At 40.3% G+C, this 22,282-nt stretch overlaps 2 protein-coding genes across 2 annotated transcripts; one reads left to right on the top strand and one right to left on the bottom strand.

Moving 5' to 3' along the window:
* Positions 1 to 1,155: 1,155 nt before the first annotated feature.
* Positions 1,156 to 3,206, bottom strand: LOC103364618 (proline-rich protein 15-like). Its single transcript, XM_008291779.1, has 2 exons — positions 2,942 to 3,206; positions 1,156 to 2,519 (listed from the first exon to the last, which is right to left on the bottom strand). The coding sequence occupies exon 2, from the start codon at positions 2,497 to 2,499 to the stop codon at positions 2,095 to 2,097; it is 405 nt and encodes a 134-aa protein (XP_008290001.1). The 5' UTR covers positions 2,500 to 2,519; positions 2,942 to 3,206; the 3' UTR covers positions 1,156 to 2,094.
* A 9,177-nt stretch (positions 3,207 to 12,383) lies between these two features.
* oxnad1 (oxidoreductase NAD-binding domain containing 1) lies at positions 12,384 to 22,280 on the top strand. Its single transcript, XM_008291777.1, has 8 exons — positions 12,384 to 12,490; positions 13,006 to 13,126; positions 13,994 to 14,060; positions 14,211 to 14,314; positions 16,994 to 17,135; positions 19,311 to 19,556; positions 19,695 to 19,803; positions 20,004 to 22,280. Exons 2-8 carry the CDS (start codon positions 13,020 to 13,022, stop codon positions 20,159 to 20,161), a joined length of 933 nt encoding a protein of 310 aa, XP_008289999.1. The 5' UTR covers positions 12,384 to 12,490; positions 13,006 to 13,019; the 3' UTR covers positions 20,162 to 22,280.
* The last annotated feature ends 2 nt before the right edge of the window (positions 22,281 to 22,282 follow it).

The following is a 22,282-nucleotide window of genomic DNA, read 5'->3' as shown; positions in this document are numbered from 1 at the left end:
TCGCTTCACTTTGAGCTGAAGGTGCAGAGAAACTTTCCTTCACGTTTAATTACACATGTGGAGTAATTAAGCCTTATGTATTCGTGGGAACTGAGAGATAGCCTGGAGATATGCGTCAGTGGCTTTCATAAGAAAAAAATCTAGTAAGATATTTTTAGAATTACCTTGACCAGATGATGGCAACACATTTCTGCCCCCTCGTGTTGAAAAGATGGCATTACAAGTTATTAATTTGCGTTCAACTTCCAAAAAGCATCTCTATCTACCTGTTGTGCTTTGATTAAACAGCCACAGTGAGATGGTGGATCAAATCTGAACATCCTGATGTCTGTGAAGATTCTCAGTCATCCAGGTCATGGAAGTTTTCATCTTCCTGGGGAGAGATGAAAACTGCATTCACCCCTAGCCACAAAAGACCCTAACGAACCCCTTTGTGGCAAGGGGGGCACTAACGACTCACATAACGAGAGGAAGGACTAACAACCCCTAGTGGAAACCGAAACTCAGGTGTTAATGGCTCCTTAGGATACAAGTATCTGGATCTCCCAACTGGTCAGTCAGAACTGATGAAGCCTCTTGGATGAGAGGTGAAACGTCTTCAAGGAACTCAAGCAAGTCCAGTTGCTACGATTAATCTACCAGAATGAACATCCTGATGTGATTGATAAGGTTTCCTCAGCTATAACCCTTTCACACACTCATCTAAAGTGCAAGTACACACACACACACCCACAACTTTAACAGTGACAAAGGAATGCAGTGACACATGTAGCTAGGTGTGCTCCTCCTTTTCACTTACAGCATAATTCTGGCCTGGGCTTGACAGCTACAGATTCTATATATAAACACTAATTGACACTAATGGCCTTTCTTAGACTGTGACGATCACACATTAGCATGATCGGATGCCAGCACAGCCGCCCAAAGTAGTGACATGATGAATCATTTTCACTTTTACCGAAAAGGTTGTTATGAAATTCACATTTCCTCAGTTTGCGTGGGACTTTTTGGGGTAATTTGAACAGCAAAATTGTCTTGTTTTTCTTATCCAATATGTGTTTGTGGCTGTTAAAAGGTTGTTGAAAACAAATACTTTTCCGTGCACTGTCCAGTTTAAACATCTCTGCCAGCAGTGATTGACTCAGACACACATTGATACAAGCAGCTGCAGCAGATTTATTTCTCATATTTCACCTTCATGTAAGTATTCACAGGTGATCCAAAATACAGCAGTCCTAAAAAAAGCAATCGCTTCCTTCACGACTTCTCTCTGTCTTACTTAGTTGGATCGTACAAAGTAAACTTCTAACTTCAGTGCTAAGGACCCACTGTGTTTTTTTTGTTTTTTTTTTAATAGGCCAGATCTCATCCTTCATCGATATATTTTCTGCATTTTGCTGGCAAGTGTCGTGCATCTGACTGGAAGCTGCTGACAAACATTCTTTTTTGTTCACACATATAATGAAATCACTTACACCTTCATAAACATCCTTCTAACCCTTTAGAATCAACATTTGTGTAAAAGCACTGTAAAAGGAGCATTATACTCTTCCTTCATTATAAACATATATTAATATAACTACAGAAATAATGTAAACATCTTATAGACAATAATTTTCCGGAAGCATATCACATATCTTGAGTACTAATTTTTTTTAAATGGCATTTGAGGATATTTTTTTCAAGGTTTGTTTGTCTTTTTAGTAGCTGTCAAATTACTGAAACAGGGATACTCTGGGAACTATGTTGGGCTCATAAGTGCTCACTGCATCACTACTTCTTTTGAGTTTTCACTGTGGAATATTGTTGGCAAAATGGTTCAATACCCATCACAAAACAAATACAATTCATTTTCAAGTCAGTTTACATTGTTTCTGTGGCCCGCTTGCACAAGTCCATCAACAAATCTTCAACATTTCTTGCGTCACATAACCATATTCCCACAGTATTGGGCTAAAATGTGAATGCTTGTGGTCTTCATCATCACCAGACTTCTTGGCGTGCCTCACGAGCATGAAGCATCTTCATCTACTTAAATCTGTCTCCTTCTTTTCAAGCATCTCTATAAAGCAGTCTTTGATCACTTTCTGCTCCTCACTGCCACCGGATGTCCTCTTTCCCCGACGCTACAGTCTCTGGCTCTTTCTCCTGTATAGGGAGACTGGAGCGCACCTTCTTCTTCTCTTTGAATCGACCCGAGCGGGACACCTTCATGTTCCTGCGGCACGTCTGCTCGTTGAAGACCGAGTCCAACTTGGAGTCGTCAAAGGTGTCATCACTGAGGAGGTTGGAGTGTTTGTTGGACTCTTGCTGAGGCTGGGACTGGTCGCCTGGGGTCTTGGAGGCGGCAGCAGCAGCGTGGTCTTTTTGCTTTTCTGGCCGTTGTTCAAAAGGGTTAAAATCTGGGCCAAATTGTGGGGTTGAACCTGTGTCCTTGTGGCCTCCACTCTTTTTCTTTGGCCCAAGGAATGCCCTCCACCACGGGGTCCTCTCTGTCATCTTTGACTGGAGGGAGAGACCTGTAACAAATGTATGGATGCCATCACTAATTCTTCTCTTTATTTGCCAGTATCTTGTCTCATTTCCTCTGTGAGGCCATTTATGTTGTTCAGAACTCTCTAAAATCCTTAATTTCTCTGAAACACCATTGTCCTCTTACTCTACATCTCCATCCCCACCCTCCATTATCATCATAAATCCCATGTATGGCTTGAGTATCATTTGTCCTGTTTAAGTGTGAATGTATTTTTATTTTTGGTGATCCAAATTTAATGTCACCGGTGAGACAACTTCTTACCAACTAATCCTATGAATAACCAGTGTAACCATGTTTAGCTTTTCTGTAAAACTGGTTTAATGAGTCGTGAGAACAGAAGGCAAACCCACACCGTGATTCACAGGTGAACAATAAACAAAATAAAAAGCTGTCAGGAACGCTTACCTGAGCTGCAAAAATGAGGTGCAGACACTTAAAACGACCCTGATCCGAGTGTAAATGTCAGGCTGTGGACTGTGCTGATATATCCACAGCACTCAACATTCAGTGTCTTCCTCTTCACCGGTGAACACAGTGATCAACTGTGACAACAATACCTCAGAGGGTCGCGCAAATATCCATTTTACGCACGATGTCCTGTCTCCTCACGTCCCCCACCATCAAAGCGTTTGAATTAATTATTTTCCGCTCGTCCTGTTAAATATCTCCACTCTCCCCCCCACTTGCAATTCTTGAGAATCGCTCAAATGAAGTGACACATTTATAAGGAGCGTCTTTCTTCCACTGAACCAGCAGGTTTCCGCCTCCGAAACTCTCCTCTGGACGCACCTGTCCTCACTCCTGATTGGATGAACTCTCCGAATTTGTCACGTGAGCACCGCTCAGGTGAACCCACCGCAGTGGTGGGCGGGGCTTGTGGTTGCGTGGCAACATACCCCATGGGAGCGTGCGCGTCTTCGGTGACAGATTAAAAAAAAAAAAAAAGTCCTTTGTATCAACTGAACCCAACCCAGTCCAGAGAGCCAAATTATGCTCTATGTTTTGGACGCCCAGTGCTTGAAGCTTTGACTTCTTGTACTAAGGAGTGGAACGGGGAAGTGAGGCGTTTTTCCAGTATTAGTAGAATTAATAAGCGACCAAAAATAGATCAGCTGGTTCTAAATGAGACCCTGCGTTGAGTTTGTTAGATGCGGCAGGAAGCAGTCAGGTGTCTCCTGAGATGACATGACTGCAGTAAAACGTGCAATTGTTGCTGTTGTAGGTTCACATTAAGTGAGGGAAGCAGTTTGGCCAGGCGCCAGTTTCATCTGCTGTGGTACTTGTCTCATGTGATCCTTCCGGATGCTTCTGCTTCTCCTGCTGCACTTTCAACTCTGGAGTCAGTTTCTTCCAGGGTTCATCGCTTCTTTTTTTTTTTTTTAATGCCTTTCTGTCTGACTCCCTGTCTTTCAGAAAGACTCACTGAGTTATTCATGGGACGTGAGTAAATGTGGTAATAATGACCTTTAGAGACAATTAGAATATTTGTTAACAGGTTTTATTTTAATCTATGGTTTACCATGGTCCCATTAGTTCATTGTTACAACTGAATCATGTTCAGCAATACCATGCTGAGCTGCATGTTAACAATAAACACTTTGGTTCCTCTTACAAACCTAAAGTTGTAAAGTCATTACAGCAATAAAGGATCATGAGTTCTGCAATCTCAAAAAAGTTGCTATATCTACAGGAATTTACTAATAACTTCTCAATCCGTCATTATTTGAGTACATTTACTCAAGAACCGCTGAGACGCTTTAGCAGGCAAGTTATTCTTTATGCATGCATGTACTTAATACTTTTACTCCATGACATTTTGGAAAATGATGCTGTACTTGCTTTAGTGTATTTAATGTTATGGGTTAACAGTCATGCAAGCTACATTGTAATTTACTGAGAAATTAGCTCAACTTGGACCAGATATAAAAGTAAAATTCTACTTAATGCAGTCCAATAAAACAATATTTAACAATATGACAACATATGTATCATATTTCTGCATGAACAGTAGTTTAAGTTGTTTGTGCAATGTGCTGCAGTTTCTAATTGTCCATCCATCCATCATCTATACACCGCTTAATCCTCACTAGGGTCGCAGGGGGGCTGGAGTCTATCCCAGCTGACGTAGGGTGAAGGCAGGGGACACCCTGGACAGGTCACCAGTCTATCACAGGGCTACACTTAGAGACAGACAACCAAACACACTCACATTCACACCTACAGACAATTTAGAATCACCAATTAACCTCTACATGTTTTTGGACTGTGTGGGAGGAAGCCGGAGAACCCAGAGAGAACCCACGCTGCACGGGGAGAACATGCAAACTCCAAAGAAAGATCCTGGTGCCCCCACCGGGGCGCGAACCGGTGACCTTCTTGCTGCGAGGCAACAGTGCTGTTTCTAATTGTATGACATGATTTTTTATTCATTTATTTATTTATTTTACTGATAATGGAGTATTTTTACACTCTTGTGTGATTACTTTTACCTAAGTTAGGGATCTATGTTCTTATTTTCCCCCAGTTGTATGTTGGCCCTCCTGGTGACCTGCAGCAGATCTCCAAAAGATAAGTGATCAAACGAACCATTTGAAGGTTTCCCTGATCAAACAAAGAACCACAAAGACAAACTGTGTGTCAATCCGGAGGATGGCGAACAATAGCTCAAGGTTTGTTTTTTTAAACAACAGCAAATGTGCAAGATGGTGTTGTTAATCCTCAATAACAGATCTATACCTATATATCTATAACCATTGGCAGCTACCAACTCATAAACTAGAAAACCAGTGTCAGAGTGAGAGTCATTAAAGTGGATCATTTCTAGAGCTTGGCTGATGCTGGGTTTTGGGGAGGAAGAAATTATGATATTGATATATTGAGTACTTTCATGTATTTATATGGTAGAGATTTATTGAAAAGGGAAAATACAGTCATCATTTATGAACTTTACAGCCATGTATTTCACAAGTAAGAAATTTACCTCGAAGACAAAGCTCGACGCACACTACTGTCTGTTCTGCTACATGTGCTACACATAAAGATTGTTGTAAAGAATGGACACAGAGCTGCTCTGCTGGACAAACCACGTGATGACACAGTTTCTAAATTAACCCAAGCATCTTTTTCTGTTATTATATTTTGTAACAGAAAGTTTTCATAGTGGTGTATATGGGGCGACATACACGCCAATACCAATGCATCTGTGACAGGCCAAAAATATCCTGATAAGATCCACAGTTTATTTAAAAGAGCACTATGAACATTCCTACATAACTGAATTCTTATTACGTGCAGTGAGCGTGTACAAGACATGTCCGAGGAGGTTTTGCAAAAAGTTAATCTTTCCTCCATTTTCAGATACTACTTTATGCTTGAGGTCACAGTACTCACATTATCATAGGCTTCATCGCAAATGGAGTATTCTTTTATTCTTAAACTATCTTTTGTGTGACTGTTGAGTTTCAAGGTGTCTTTGGATCCTTGCGATTAGGAAATCTCATTTCTCAGACATGACGTTATGTACATAAAATGAGTTTCTCTGACTCTGGAATCCCCGGCTAAGTGGTTTCTGTGTGGGCTGGTGCCAACAGGGAAGACCCAGTCTGAGTTTAAACAGAAACGGAGAGAGGAGGGAGGAATCAAAGAATACCTTTTGTCTCCCTCCTCCAAAGATACAGGTGAAAGTTGCTGCTGTGGCACCGGGAATGCCTTTTCTCTCTCTCTCTCCCCTGCAACAGGTGGCCTGCATACCTGGGGGACTCCCTCTCCTCCCATCTCCAGTGCCAGTCGAAACTCCGTGGAGGTATTTCGTCTTTCTCCTTCCTGTCATTGTATTCTATCCTTTCTGTGCACACAGACAGGTAAGCGTTCATGCTACTTACATTCTATGCAAACACATACGTACATACACATTATAAATGAAATAAATTCACTGTTTAATTGGTTTAGTCTGTCAGAAAATTAATAATCCTCATATTTGAGAAGCTGGAAGCATTTCATCTTTTCCATTTTTGCCATTTCAACCTCTTTTGACTGGTGTTTCCCACTTTCCTGCTCGCTCCCATGGACATCGCTTTGTTTGGTCTGAATAGCATCACAATCATGTTATTGCATTATATCGCCTCTTACTTTTTCTCAGCCTCTCCAGCTCTCTGTCCCATATCTCTTAATCTGCTTTCCTCTCCATAACACCGCAGGTAGTCTCACTGAAAGCTGATCATTAACTGCAGCCACCACCTGATAAAGAGAACATCCATGCATGCTTTAGTTTTTGTTTTTTTTTTAGATAGAGATCTGCACCACAAACATTAGCCTCTTTACCCCGAGAACACTATCCTGTCACTAAACTGATTTCTGCGGGGGGGAAAAGTTAAAAGAAAAGAGAGAGTCTATTGAAACAGAAAAGCATGCGGAGAATGTGTGCAGAAAACTAAGTGATGCTGTCGAGAGATATTGAAACAAAGGCAGGTATTGCATAAGGTATTCCCTGTGTGTGGGTCTGTATCTGTTTCACTCTGGGAAATGGTTGACTTTGTGCCATAACAAACTATATGAATCAACTTTTTTTCTGCTTGACGACACACACACACACACACACACACACAAAGACACACACAAAGACACACACAGGTATGAGAGAGCACCAGTCATGCACAGAGAGTTTGCTTTCAGTTGTTTTAAAAGGCAGTTTCGATTTTCTGAAATACTGGTAAATAACATGCATTTTTTGGATTGTCAAATATGAACGCATACGTTAAATGGTTTTATTTTTTTATTTCTGTTTATTGCAGAAACATAAAATGGTGTGGTCTGCACTTATATGGCGCTTTTGTCCAAAGCGCTTTACAATGTGTTTGTCATTCACCCATTCACACACACACGTTCATACACCAATGGCGACAGAGCTTCCATGCAAGGTGCTGCCTGCCATTGGGAGCAACTTCGGGTTCAGTGTCTTACCCAAGGACACTTGGACTGTGAAGGAGCGGGGAATCGAATCACCAACTTTGCGACTGGAGGACAACCCGCTCTACCACCTGAGCCACAGCCGCCCACAAATATGAGGAAAAAGTGTAATTGCAAAATTGCTAATTATATTGTTGTGTTATTATTTTTATTAGGGTGCAATTATTCGTAACTTTCAAATCTAAAACACCTGAGTGTGATGCACACGTAGCCTATGAACGTGTTGATGTTGCTCCTGCTTGCGAGGTCATAGGTCGAGACTAATTGGGAAACACCAAACACACCAGCTCATTCAGCCATGCGTAAGTATTTACAATGAGTCAGATGCACACACTTCAAACTACGTGTGCCCGTCTACGCTCGTGTTATTGCGTGTGATGACGGCGACGTGTTTGCATCACGCATGTGAGTCGAGCCAGCCATTGTGAAGTGATAAACCAGAAAATCTCATTGAACAACAGGTTGAACCGAGGTGTGCTAAGCATGGGAAAGACAGCAGGAAAGGCAGCCAGTTGGACTGGTAGAGTCAGCTAGGAAAAGAACAAACCCAGCGAAGGAAGTGAGTGGCTACTGTATCTAAGGATAGTAACAACACAAACACGCAGGTTGTTTAGTGGCCTTCTCAGACAGCATGCACTTTTATAGGCCTTTAAAAACACTGGTTAGCTCACAGATATGCCCTGGGTCACAACTGAAGATTATTTGTGTTGAATTGTAACAACAAAACAAAACTGTTGTGTCTTCCACAGCACTTGGGTGGAGAAGACTGAATTCTGTCCTTATGAATAGAATGTGTTGCATTGTGTTTAAATTGAGGATCACACTGATTTTTTTCTCAGCGCTTTAAAACTGCGAGTTAAAACAGCAAGAAACTCATCCAAGCTTCACCTGTGATTAGCGCTACAGACGCAAAAGACAAAAACCTTCAGGAATGCAGAAAGGAATCCAACAGTTACCGGTCATTTGTTTTGTATTTGCTGTGTTTCCCTTAAGTGCTATTCTTATAACACACATACAAACTAAAGAACACACAGACACACAGCTATGCACGCACACAGATTTTGGTTACGAGGACCTTCTATTGTTTACAAAACTCCTGACCTTCAGCCACATACCCAACCTTAAAAATAGTCTTATCCAAACCCACGGATGACTTTGGAAAACTATTATTGTTTTATTATTTTGTTGGCCATGGAAAAAGTGAAGAAACACAACCACGAACATCTGCGTCAAGTACTCAGTCCCAATCATTTTGGTGAGGCTTCTAAACCTAATTCATCTTGCAAAACTCCTCTTGCAGTTTCAAAGTTTGAGTAACCATTGCTCCTGATAGTGTGTATTTTATTCCATGGCATAGCTGAAGTATTATCATGTAACTGAAAGATGCTGAAAACAAAAGCCTTACTTTTGCCAGGTTTTCTATAGCTGCTATTCCAGAGTATTTTAGTAAGCGTGTCGTGATTCCAAAATTAGTTTCACCAAGTTGGGTCTTTTGGTGATAGTAGTGGGACAGCCATGCATGTCGACACTCAGTGCTTATGTTAGACCCAGCAAAGCTTCAGTGCACAATCACTGTCACATTTTCCAAAACTGAGTCTCACAAAGTACCCCAGAGCACAGTTACACTAACTTTTTTTATGCAGCAGTTTACTCACAGATAGCCATAATAAAGCGTCACCAGTCTACAAATCATTCCAAACCATAAGATGTTGACGCAGTGATAACAAAGAGCAAAACACTGTGTCACTGCATCTTTATAAACCCAGTGGACTGTATTAGGAGGTCCTGGCTGCACGTTTTGGCAGATACAGTTTTAAAATTTCCCCCAAGTAGCATCCTGAGGAACCTAGAAATCTGCTTTGACCACAAGATGGAGCCCACAGTGATTTCTGGATAACCTGTTTTGTACATCGCAGAGAGACATCACAGGTTTGGTGACACGTAGTATTAAAATAAATTGATAGCACTCTGTAGGTGACGTTTATACAAAGGTGTGTTAATGTTTAAAAAAATGAAGGCATCTCAGCTGTAAAGTGTTAAAACACAAGGCATGTCAGAGAACTAGAGGCCAGGTAGCAGCTTTTCACATAGACAGACATGTTGAATTTCAGGATGAAAGCAAACAGACATGAACTGTGAATAGAGAATGTATAGCACCTTGTTCTTTTTCAGCTGATGTTGATGGAATCATATGGCTGCAGATGTGATTGGATAAAGCAGCTTACAAGGTCTCAGCCAGGACTTAAATGTCTTACTCTCTCAGAATCAAAATTTAAACTTTGGATTGAGATTTAAGTGAAATCATATGTTTCTACAAAGAGCTGAAATGGTTTCAGTGAAACGAGACAGCATAATTTAAAGACACTATTACAAATAAAACAAAGTCCTGACTCGTTCAGAGGAAACAAACATAAAGCAGAAATTAAAATTAAGTCCACAGAACAAACCAAATATAAATGAAAAAAAGACATCTCTGCTGCTTTAATGCTGCTATAAAAGTAACACAATAGGTAAGGGTAAAGGGGTTGAAGGCAGAGGACAAAATCTGTTGCTGCTGTTGCAGTGTTTGAGACTCTGAAGCCCTCAACAGAGACTCATAAAGCTTCAGAATGTAAAGCTTAGACACACAGAGCACACAACTCTCACACACAGATACACAAACACAACCTGGAATGAAGCTACACTTATGTCCAGGGCCATAACAGTGAAAAAGTTTGTCAGCAACTTGGTCTGTCTGTTGTGTAGTGTCTGCTGGTGGTGCACAGAGAGGTCTGATGACCTTGATGAAAGTGTTGAGTGAACAAAAAACAGAAAATCTCAGACAGCAACACTGAAACGACGAGATGAATGATGCTTATGAGGAAACTACTTTTTAGTACTTTCATTTATTACTTGAAGAAAAATATTGATTTGATAAAACTGCCTATCAACCGAAGTCCAAGTAAGTAAAATAAGCACATGGAGAAATAACCCTTATTAAAAAAGACACAGCAGAAGTGACTGTGCTCTCCAGAAGTAGAGCATTTATGTGAAATGTAAATGTCAATAAAATTTCTCCTGGATTTACACAGTAATGGTAAAAGAACTGTTTTCATAGGTATGATTGCCATATATAATTTTCTTCCTATTTCTGCCACCTACTGGTGTGAACATGTTCAACTACCCAGCGTCAGTGTGTCCAACTCTGCTTGTTGTTGCATCCATTCATTGACTTATTGCTCCCGTACTTCAATGATTTCATGAAGCAATGAAGAATTAGCATTACAAGTTATACTCTATGATCAATATGGAAGCCATGAGATTGCACCAAACCTGCAGAAATATGAATACATGCAGTGCATCAATAGCTGTTAGAATTTGTGCTGACAGGCAAACTGCTGTCGGCAGCTGGTTTTCAAATAATGTCGAAGGCCATTCTTTCTGAAGCAACACAACAAATCAAATAATGAGGCATTTTTATTGCATTTTGAATGTTAATACTTTCAGAGAATTGGCTTTTTTTTTTTTTTTTTTTTTTTACTAGATATCAGTGCACATGAACAAAGACCAGCTTTATAAAATTGGTACAAATCATGTAGTAAAGTAATGCTGAACTGACTAATGCATGACAAACATGTGAACTGTTGTAGGATGTATCAGGTTTCCTGTTGCTCACCTTTAACAAACGATCAGGTTACTCTGACTGTATGGGATTAGTTACTTAATAAATCATTGCTTCATACATGACTTGACATGCAGTCAGTAAGCTGGATCTTAGTCATATAAAGGTTCGTTTATGTAGCTGTGTTTATGTTTAATATGTCAATGTTTACATGTGACCACCAGTTTGATATAAAAGAAAATAAAAAATTGCTTCACCGTTTAATGAGAGCAGGTGGTCGGCTTTTTTAGAGGCTGAGTGAATGTGTGGGTCTGACGTAAAGTTTTATTTAACAGAAATCCAGCCAATTTGGACAACTAATTCACACATTTATACAATACACTACTTTTAAGGTTCTTCATGGCTTCTCGTCTGACTATATTTCTGACCTTTTAGTACCCAATTCAGTGATATGCATTTTGAGAGCCTTAAGGCAGAGATCTTCTTAAAACAGTTTAATAAGCTTTGATTGCATGAATTTATTAGAATTTTAATTTCCTTCTAACTATCTTTAATTTTTCTTTCAATATTAGTTTTCTCCGATTGTGTTGTTTTTTTCATACATCATCTTACGTTTTTTTCTGTCTATTAAATTCTGATGATTTCATGACTCGTCTGTTTTGCTTTGCTGCCTTGTGAAGCACTTTGTAGGTTGGATTTTTGAAACGTGCCCTATAAATAAAGATGAATTATTATTGATAATGATGATTATGATAATAATGTTATTGATAATGATGATTATTGTTAATGATGAGCAATAGGAATTAATGATGATCCTGCTTTAATTCATGTATCAGATCCTCATGAGTCATGCATTAGTTAAGCATTACTTAATTATGTAACTTGTACAGATGTTATGAAGTGTTACACATAAACATACAAACTTTGGTGAAGAATTTTAAAATCCCAAGTCCTGACAAATTACTCCTAACAATATTTTCATTTACAGTAAAAAGTATTTGAGCGTTTATGAATTTTCTTTTCTATGAGATGTCCTACTTTGGGCACATCTGATAACATATGATGGATAAATAATTGGTTTTGGGGTATTTAAAGAATGTATTTAAAGCATAGACTGTATAAGAAATATGTACAGTCTATGATTTGAAGCAGGAAACTGAATGGAGTCTGCTCCGGCCGGAGTGCTGGGCGGCCGTCGTCAGGTAGAGGGCGCTGTTGCAACCAACTGCATCAAGGCGCCGAAGAAGTCACCGGCTGCAGCATAACTTCGACGAAGAAGAAGACATCTGAAGCGTCATGTAATCATATCATGACCAAGGTTATCCCGAAGGTACTGGAGTGAAATATGAAGAGCGTTTGAGGACTAATAAGAGTGACGTCTTTTCTCGGTAAGAAAAATAACTAGTGTTGTGTCTCTGTCAGACAAAAACAGCGGGCCGGCTTTTACAAGCTAGCAGCATTAGCTGGAATGCTAACCCTCCTGTCAGCCGCGTGACGGAGGAGGTCAAGCCAGACTCCTTTTAAAATACTAATAATTATACACAGCGCTGCTTTTTGGTTGGTATGTAATGTTTTAGGATCAGTCCGCCTTTACTTTATCCATCCTCGTCCTTTAAAAGACAATACGGCGGGCAGTAGTTAGTATTATCAGTGATACTGAGCTTCCGGGGGGATGTTTTCTGGTGTAGGTAGTAAGCATTTACCTGACATGAATAGTACACTAGATTATTCCAGAGAGGTGATGTTTTTGGTAAACCGCAGCGTTGAGGGGCTCCGCTACTGAAACTACAGCCTTATCAGTCGAGAAAGGTGGATGTATGCACTGTCAGTATGTGACGACAGCTATGTGGTTGTTTTCAGTTGTGACAGCTGATCCCAGATGTCCTCCTCTCTGTTCTCACAGGAACCCCGGTCGCGATGAGCGTCCCCTGTTTTTTGTCCGCCGCTGCCCGGAGCTTCAGCCTGCAGAGTCCGGCCGCCGGTCTGCTCTGCTGCCGGCTGCTGGGCCACAGCTCTTCCATAAGGTGGGTTTCCTCTGGTTGTACCGTTTGAGATCATTGTGGTCTTCTGTCCTGACCTCTCAGTCCTGAGTCAATTATATTTTGATATTTTTTAGGAAAACACTTGTTGGTAGCTCAGTTCTATCTCCTTCCTGTGTTTTACCCAATAGATCATAATGTAACGCTGTCATGATGTAACACTGGTGTCTTTATAGCTCCACAAGTGCAATAACATTATGTAACAGTGATTTTCTCATTATGTCTGTGTGTACACAGCCTGTGTGTCCTACAATTTGGGTACAATTATCCACCATGCCATATCTGGGTACAGGTTTACATAGTCCAATGTTATCTTTATTTTTATTCAACTTTTATGTGTTTTGTCGTGTTTACTTATTGTTTACCCCAGTGAGAGACCAATGAAGTTTCCTGTTTTGCCATACCAAAATAGGTTTCTTTTTTTTTGTTAAACAACATAGAGATTGTTGAGGTTTTATTCACTGATGATCATCTGCTGCAGCTTTTATTATCCCCATAATACAATGCATTTTTTCCCATCTGCATTTCAACACAAATGTAATTGTTTTTATCTCCATCAGAAGCAGAAGCAGAAGACGTGTTAGAGCCCAAACATTAAAATTTAAACACACAAAACTTGGATAAGACAAGGATCACTTAGAAAATGTTGGTTTGTAATTTGCGTGAACTGGCCCTTTAAGAAGTTTATTGTTCCTTGTTGACAATGAGGGCAAACTCCACTTGCCCTTTTTTTTTTTTTTTTAGAATTTTCTTGCCGCATAAAAGCTGCTGTGTTGCTTTTTACTGACTGCATAAGAGTGTGTTTGCCATACAAGGCAAGTGACTAAGCTGTCTCTCTCTCTCTTTTTCCAGAAGGAACATGTCTTCCAAAAGACAAATTGACCACCTAGAGAGGACAGCGAGTAACTCCAGACAAAATGTAGGTTTATATTTTGAATAGGTTCACCTTGACTGTATCTGTTGACTGTGCCTCTCTGTCATGAAATGAAGCGGTCTGTCCTGAGATTATTAACCCTCTCTAAACTCACCTCTGTCTGTGGTGTGTGTTCTACTGGCTTCTTTCATGCAGACTCTGTATCCAGCTGAAGTATGTGGAATCATAGATGAGTCAGACACAGTGAAACGACTGAGAATAGCCGTCCATCCAGATTTCATCTTTAAAGCAGGACAGTGGTGAGTAGACGCATGTTGACTTTTCACCTACTCTTTAAACATTTGTGTCTATTTAAAGAACACAGTCAAACACATTGCATAAATTGAACTCACATCCACGTTGATAATGTATTTCAGTCTTAATTTCTAACCACCACTGACCACAAAAGGTAACAATCATGCTACATAATGTATAAAACAGGGACTGCAGCCTGGCAGTTGGTTGCAAATGACAAAGATTATTTAGCGGTCAGTTGCAGCAATGCAGCTATATTGCTATAGTTAAACAAAATTCCTTATGAACACATAAAGGCATGTCGTTCTGAGTAAGTGGAAAAATAAGTGAAGTAAAAATGTCGGACACACTGTCACCTTCTATGTTTTCAAACTGCTTCAAATGTGAAGTATAAAGTACGGGGGTTTTCATAAACAAGCTAAAAATATATCTGGTTTGGTATCATAAGTTCAATTTATTCGATTTGTGTGAATGTGTTTGCATGTGTTAATGTTTTCCATAAAAAGTTACGACACGCTTCTTTTCAACATTGAGTTAACCACTTAAATAATCCTTATTATTTTTGTAATTTCCTTCCAAGGTTTTATTAACCATATGACCTATGATGTGCAACTGTTGTCAAGAGTTAGTGAGTAAGTTGATAATGTTTACTACTGGAGTAGAGCTAAAAAACTGAAGAGAAACTGGAGTTATTGACGCAACTGGACAGAGCAGGATATTGTGGGAAAAAAGACATTTGGTATCATAAGTTCAGCAGCTGATAGGGTTGTTGTATTCCTGATTTTGAGCTGTAATAAAAATAGCTTCACTGGCTCCTTGTTCATTTTGTATATTTGATCTTAAGAGTTTACTGATCGCTTTTAGTCACAGTCAGGCCCAAGGCTACGTGGCTGAAATGCTGACTTCATTTGAGCCAGCTTGCAGCCTTAGATCCTCAGGTGGTGGCCTTCTGGTTGTTACAGAGTCAAGGCTCCAAATGAATCCAAATGTGAGTGTTTTTGCCGTCAGGGCCCCTCAGCTTTGGATGGAGCTGCCTGATGAGATCACAGATTCTTTCTTATTCTTTTAAATCACTTTTTAGAATACATTTGTATTAACTTGCTTTTAGGTTATATAAGCTTTTTTATACCTCATTGAAGTTTTAATTGCTGTATTTTTATTTGATGTGTGGTTTGTACTTTTGTTTTACTCTTATCTTCTTTGCTTTGTTTGGCCTTATTGTCTTAATTCCTGTTGAAATTCTGCCTTCTGCTTGTGCTTTATCTGTCAGAGCATTTTGTAAACTCTTGTTTTTAATAGTGCTATATAAGTAAAGTTAATCCTGGTCGTAAAAAATCGTGCTTAGCCTCCTTCATCTTTAAAAGCTGCCATAGAAGTGTACCTGCATGTGTCAGTCCTCTCAGACTGCCTGCAGAACCTGTAGTCACCACACGGTGGCAGAGTTGTGTCAGATTCATCAGTCCTGAGCTCATTTCCCATAAAACTTTGACAGTAAACGTGACTTAGAGTTCCACATTAATTGATATGTTCAGCTAAAGAAAAGGCCCATTGATTATTTAGAGCCTTGTGTTGACCAAGAATAAACCGAATGAATGTATTTAAGGAGCTGCTTAATGCACTTTGGATGCTTGTGTGTTGGCAGTTTTGACTGTCTTTAACTAACTCTTACCACTGGGAAGGAAACTTCAAGTGGCTCTTCTAGTCACAATAGCAACTTCAGTACCTCTTCGATGAGGAGTTTTGGTCTGCCAGTCAGCGTTGCCAGAGTTAATTAGCGTTGCGTGCACATGCAGCATGTACATGAGCCCATACTGTAGGTGGGCGGTGGTGAGAAATAAAACTGGCAGCCAGTTGCCCTGCAGCGACTGATAATGAATGTAAATGGATGGAAATCTTTGAGTTTCAGTGTTTTTTAAGAAAAATAACTGTTTAGTTGTTCGTCTCCAGGTGGGAGAGGAGGAAGATGAGGAGGAGGTAAATTGGAACATATGTGTGCGTTTTCGCTGCGGATCCATATTTATGATGCCTGTGAGGGTTGTGGTGTCGGTGTCTCTCTCTTGTGTAACAGTGGGTCATTGTGTTGGTGGAACATTAGCCCAACTGTTAAGCATTGCTGTTTTTCCTCCGCGGCTACTCTCTCCTGCCTGTTGATTGACAGATACGACCATGTAGGGTGTAAGAATGGGATGCTACACTTTGAATAAACTAACAAGCAGGCAACTTTCCATCTGGTTTAGTTTTGTTCTCCTTAGTTTCTCGAACAGGCTTCCTTTCTGACTGAGGTCAAAGAGCCACACCGTACCTTCATTCACACTTTGACCCTCGGTTCAGCGTGTTTTTACTGTTGAATAAACTATTGTCTGGCTTTAAGAATGGTGAACTACTCCATTTCCAGCTACATTTTGAGCAAAAATGGCACAATACTAGTGAAATCTGTGCCTATGGCTCTGACAAAACGAGGGCTTATCAACCATGTGTCTGCTATTGTAATAAAATACAGTAAAGTTCTATTTCAAAACAACACTTTCATGTTTGGAGTCAGTCTTGTCAAGTAATGGTGAAGAACAGAAATATACATTTGTAGCCATTGGGTCATTTTTACCTACATATTAGCCCATACATGGATCAAGTTTATTTGTCTAATTAATTAAACATGACAATCTTGTTCTTGGTTGTGTGCGCAGGGTGGATTTCTTCATCCCTGGCGTGGAGACGGTGGGAGGTTTCTCCATGTGCTCCAGCCCGGGTTTGCTGCAGCGGGAGGGAGTCATTGAACTGGCCGTCAAATACACCAAACACCCCCCAGCACACTGGGTCCACACCATGGTGAGTGGGGTAGTCACTCTCAGAATGTAATGATATACAAAAGGGCGAAATGATTTGGGGGGGAAATACTAAATTGTGTGTTTGTTGTAGGTCTGATTTATGATTTATCTTAAAATTAGTTAAAGTCTGTGTAATGCAGTAAAAAAAAAAAAAAGCTTTCTAAGTTTGTCACACGTCAGAAAAATGTTATTCACCTCCTAGCCAAATTTGAATAATTAAAAAAAACAACAAGTAGCTAACACACACACCCAAACGAGCTGCACTAACTGTGCAAATGGACTTGAGTTTGCAAGGAAGCCTGGTATGCACTGAAGACAAAAGGCTCCAGATGCTAGTGGGATGAGACCATGAAGGCCGGGGAGGGAGATGGTCTGTTCAGTTCCTTGTACCAGTAGTGCATTATCTGTAAATCCCAGTAGTCTCTGGTTAAAGTTTACTATCTGGTGTTAAATGGTCACTGCAGAGGCAATCATTGGTAGTGATCCTTAACTCATCAGTCTTTAATAAATCAACCCACCTCTTTTTTTAAAATCTTATTTTAGGATTTTGAGCAAATTCTGCCATCCAGGGATTATACATTTGCAACTAGCTGGGAAACTAAAGCTTGTAGTAGACATAGTTACTTATGATTAAGCAGGACAACCACTGTTGCTAATGCACTCTAGTTTTTACATCTTTATAGTGTCATGAAGCCATGATTTCTGGCCCACCCAACATGTCCTGAGGACATCAATGATGAAAAACAGTTTCAACAGTCACACTCCACAATTCAGCGCTTTGTAGTTGGTCGTCTTTTCACATGTTTTCAGCAGCTATTTTCTAACACGTGTAATGCGTTTGGAAGAAATCTCTGCAAATCCTTTACACAGACTAACTGTTCAGTTCTAATATACTTTGTGCAGTTTGACAGGAAAATTGTTGAAAGCTGCTGTGAGAGTTTGCTAGACTCTAAAATCTACATAAATATATCATGGCTTGGTAAAGAGCAGTTGCAGGTGTGTGTGTGGGTTAGAGGTTGAAAAAGGTGAGAGAAGAGTGATGCAGAAAGAGAACAACTGAAGAAAAATGATTAATTGAAGTGGCAAAGATGTTAGAGAAATTACCACGCTGACACAATCTGGCAAGTCAGATAATAGATAGAATCAGTTTGATTTGTGTGAATGTGTTTGCAGCCCCAGTAACGTTTTCCATAGAAAAAGTTACGACACACTTCCTCTCAGCACTGCGTTAACCGCTTAAATAATCCTTATTATTTTCATAATTTTCCTTCTCGGGTTTTGTTTACCATATGACCCATGATGTGTTTTAAATTATGTGTAGCTGCTGTCAAGGGTTAGTAAGTTGACTGTGTTTACTACTGGAGTAGAGCTAAAAAACTGAAATAATTGATGCAACTGTGCAGAGGAGAATATTGTAGAGGGAGAAAAATACATTTGCAGATCTATGCAGGGTAAATAAGAGGACTCAAAAACTGAGTCATAAAAATATACACAGATTTTTGTGCAAAATATTTAATAAATAACATTGGACTTATCTGCCAGGAACCAGCTATTCAAGTGTCTGTTTTTTTTTCTCTTTTTAAATCCACTAGTGTGAGTGGTTGTTTGAATATGAACAATGTTTCCCTCCGGCTTGCCTTTCTCTGCATATTTGTTTGCAGCTTCTGTGTTTGATGATGCGCCTTAATAAACAGCTTTGAGCTACTAGGCCGTGTGTAAATAAGTTAGACGAAGTGGTGTTTGTGGCATGCCAGCGTTCTGAGACTCGGAGCGCTCAGCTTTGGGATCATTTGATGATCCCTTTGTTTGATATTGCGCTCAAGGAATAGTGTAGGGACCAGCGCAGGAGATTAAGAGTGCATTGGTGTATTATGTGGACGTGCGCGCAGATGAAGGCGTATTTAGTGGTCCTTTTGACTTCAAAAGGCATTTGCAAGTTGTGAAATTGCTTTCAGCCGTACCATAGCATCGGTTTGTTGTGTGTATGAATTCTGATCTAAAGTGTTCACTGTCTCCTGAGGTTTGTTTTAGATGTAGTGAAGTGATACTCTGTTTTTCATTGAATTAATTGTTCATGTCTTAGAAAAGGGATAGTTCAGCTGCTTAGCAGAGAGAGTTATCTGTTGAGAATTCCTTCTAACTGTTTTCTATGCCGTTTCTCCCTCCTCCCTCTCAGTGTACGGTAGGCTCCAGTGTGGCCATGCGTGTCGGTGGAGACTTCTTCTTTGACCCATCACCCTCCGACCCCTCCGTGGATTTGCTGTTGGTGGCGGGTGGTGTGGGAATCAATCCCCTCTACTCTATTCTTCTGCACACGACAGATCTGCTGCATCTCAACCGAGCCTCTGGTGGTCGGGGCTACAACATCGGCTCTGCTCACCTCTGTTACAGTGCCAAGAACACCCAAGAGCTGCTCTTCAAGGTACGACTTGGCATGATGCTTCTGCTCGGTGTACAACAGTATCCACATGTATGTGTGGAATTTATTGGCAGATGTGTTTTAATTACTCAAGGAAAGACTATTTCAAATGTGTTCCAACACACCTCTTGTGTTCCCCAGAGCTCTATCATTGAGGCGTGTCGGGAGTTCCCTGACAAGTTCTCCTGTGACTTCCACATCACGCAGCAGAGCACAGATGTCGACCCACACCTCCAGCCATTTCTCAAGCGTAAATAAGACACATACACTTTTCTTTGTTTAGCTGGGATGATTGAGCGACTGTCACATTCTGCCACAGTCTGTCTTTGATTTATCTCTGTCATCATGTAGAACAGGCACTATCACAACTCCACGTAGGAGACTGAGGAGTAATAGGTGCCGCCGCACTGAGTGTTGATTAATTGATTTACTTTCATTGTGTCTCCTCAGGCGGGAGAATCACAGAGGAGGAGTTGCGGGCTCATGTGGATCCACAAAGGACTTTATGTTACTTGTGCGGACCCCCGCCCATGATCGAAGCAATTTCAAAAACCCTCATGGACCTCGGACTCCCGAAAGACAGGATCCTCTTTGAGAAATGGTGGTAGAACCTCCTACGATTCCTAGAAACCAACAGGGTTGTCCTCCTCACATGTACTCTCTTTGTGGTCATCATATGGGGCGTGGAGGAGTGGAAAGTGACTGAAATTTCCCACTGATCACGATATTAATATGAGTGAATAGATGAGGAAACTGATTCTCCGGTCCCTGCTGCTGCAGCCTGTGACTGATCTGTGATAGACTGCTGGGACCACCCACTCTTCAGCTAGCAGCTGACTCACAAAGACAATAGAGATTAATTTTATTTCTTATAATACAAAGAGGAAGACATCTGCAACATCTTTGCCCTCTTCTTGTGTATATTGGATACTCTGTGATGCACATGCTGCATAACTTCAAATCTATTAACATTTCCAGCCAGTATATACTTAGCGTAATTTGCATCAAACTCTATGCAAATGTGTCTTAAAGCAATAGTTTGACAGTTTAGGAAATAGGAATTTTTTTTAAAAAATGATTTATTCTGCTCTACGAAGAGTTATGCGGTATGGCAAGCCGATTTAACGTTTTGCCGAGTTTGATTATCCAGAATTAGAATGACAAAGATCAACGTCTTTTTGACTAGTTAGAATTACAGTTAATAATCTGAAATTATGTTCTAAATATCTGTAGCGTAGTCCTGACTAGTCAAAATGATGGAGATATCTGTAGCTCAGTTTGACTTCTCACTGGATATTGATTGGACCAACAAAGCATTTGAATGTTAGCAGCAGGAAAGGCAGCTGGATTAGATCATTAGAAAAGGGCTATGAAATACAAATAACTCATCAGTTTGTGGTGAAGAAGGAAGAGTTTGTTTATTCAAGACTTGTGATCAAAATGAAAAAGAAGGCTTGTCTGACACGGCGGTAAAATGTTTGTGCTGTTAGAGTACGTCTGAAAAGCAAGCTTGACTTGCCTCCAACTTCCAGTAGCTTCTGACATAACTGCAGGTATCTGCAACAGCATTTCGCTCAGTCAGAACTTTTAATTCTAGATATCTGTAATTATATTATGATTAGGAAGAATTACAGAGTCTGAAATGTTCTTTTTGAAAAGGGAGAACTGAATTATGGGTATCTGCAATACATATCCAGTCTATTAATGAAATGTTAAAATAACCTGGATGAAAAACCGTCCAGCACATAACCGTCCGTAAAACTTTTGATCCTTTACACTGTTTTTTGTATGGATGATGCAAACCTACTGTGGTGTGCTGAGCTCAGTGGGCAGATATAGCACGAGAATTCTGGAGAGTTTAGAACTTTACATGCCGTGTATCCTCTGTGACAGGCCTATTCATGCTTTCCGTGTCTGTGGCAAAGGTAACCAGCTGCTTGTTTTAGCCACATATTATAGTAGAAGGGTGGCAGCATGGTATGGATCTGCTCACGCCACTCTCAACGAGAAAGCAAATATCTTTATTTCACAAACTGTGAAGCTATTGCTTAAGACACAGATGTTCACTGCAAACAATAGCGGTCTGTTATTTTACACTCTGGTTAGATATTTATGAATTTTCTTCTAACAAAATACCTCTGTTGGTTTGGTAAAAGTTGTTTTTTGAAGTGTTATACTCAGTAACATAACTCTTTATTTGCAGAGCTGAAGAAATTTGAGATAGTTTGGCTGAAAGGCTCGACTGAGTTACATCTGAGCGATTTTTTTTTTTTTTTTCACTCCTCAACTTCACACCACTGAGCATATTTTTAGAGTCTCCCACATATTGGCCAGCATGATAAACGGAAAGACATCTGCAACTTCCCTGCCCCCTCCCCCTTCTTGTGTATAAATGGTACACATTCACACCGTTCCACACATACACATTTCCTATCTCCTATACACTCTCTGCTGCAATCAAACACGTCCACATACCCATAAACTGTTTCTCATCCCGGGGTAGAGTGAGTATCCCACGGTGCCCCGTAATGGAACCTCCAGGTGGTCTCTCATTGGCTTGGTTCACTGAACATCCCTTGGAGATGGTTGCAAGCTTCTTGTCGTCATCTCAGTGGGGGTAGTGATGTTGAGACTCATTCTTGAGTTGTTTCTGCATTTCTTCCTCGTGTGAGGAAAACTGTTTGACTGTAACGCGAGGTTCGAATGTAATAAAGAGAATTGAGTCAATC

This window comes from Stegastes partitus, unplaced genomic scaffold (genome assembly GCF_000690725.1).
Source record: "Stegastes partitus isolate 25-593 unplaced genomic scaffold, Stegastes_partitus-1.0.2 Scaffold762, whole genome shotgun sequence".
NCBI classification, from domain to species: Eukaryota; Metazoa; Chordata; class Actinopteri; family Pomacentridae; genus Stegastes; species Stegastes partitus.
The sequence above is the reverse complement of the archived record's forward strand: the minus strand, read 5'-3'. Positions and strand labels throughout refer to the sequence as shown.

Bases quoted from the DNA above. Each gene is read 5' to 3' on its own strand.
- LOC103364618 (XM_008291779.1), bottom strand. From the start codon at position 2,499: ATGACAGAGAGGACCCCGTGGTGGAGGGCATTCCTTGGGCCAAAGAAA.
- oxnad1 (XM_008291777.1), top strand. From the start codon at position 13,020: ATGAGCGTCCCCTGTTTTTTGTCCGCCGCTGCCCGGAGCTTCAGCCTG. The intron at 17,136-19,310 runs GTGAGTGGGGTA...CCTCCCTCTCAG, and splicing joins CACACTGGGTCCACACCATG to TGTACGGTAGGCTCCAGTGT. The intron at 19,557-19,694 runs GTACGACTTGGC...TGTGTTCCCCAG, and splicing joins CCCAAGAGCTGCTCTTCAAG to AGCTCTATCATTGAGGCGTG.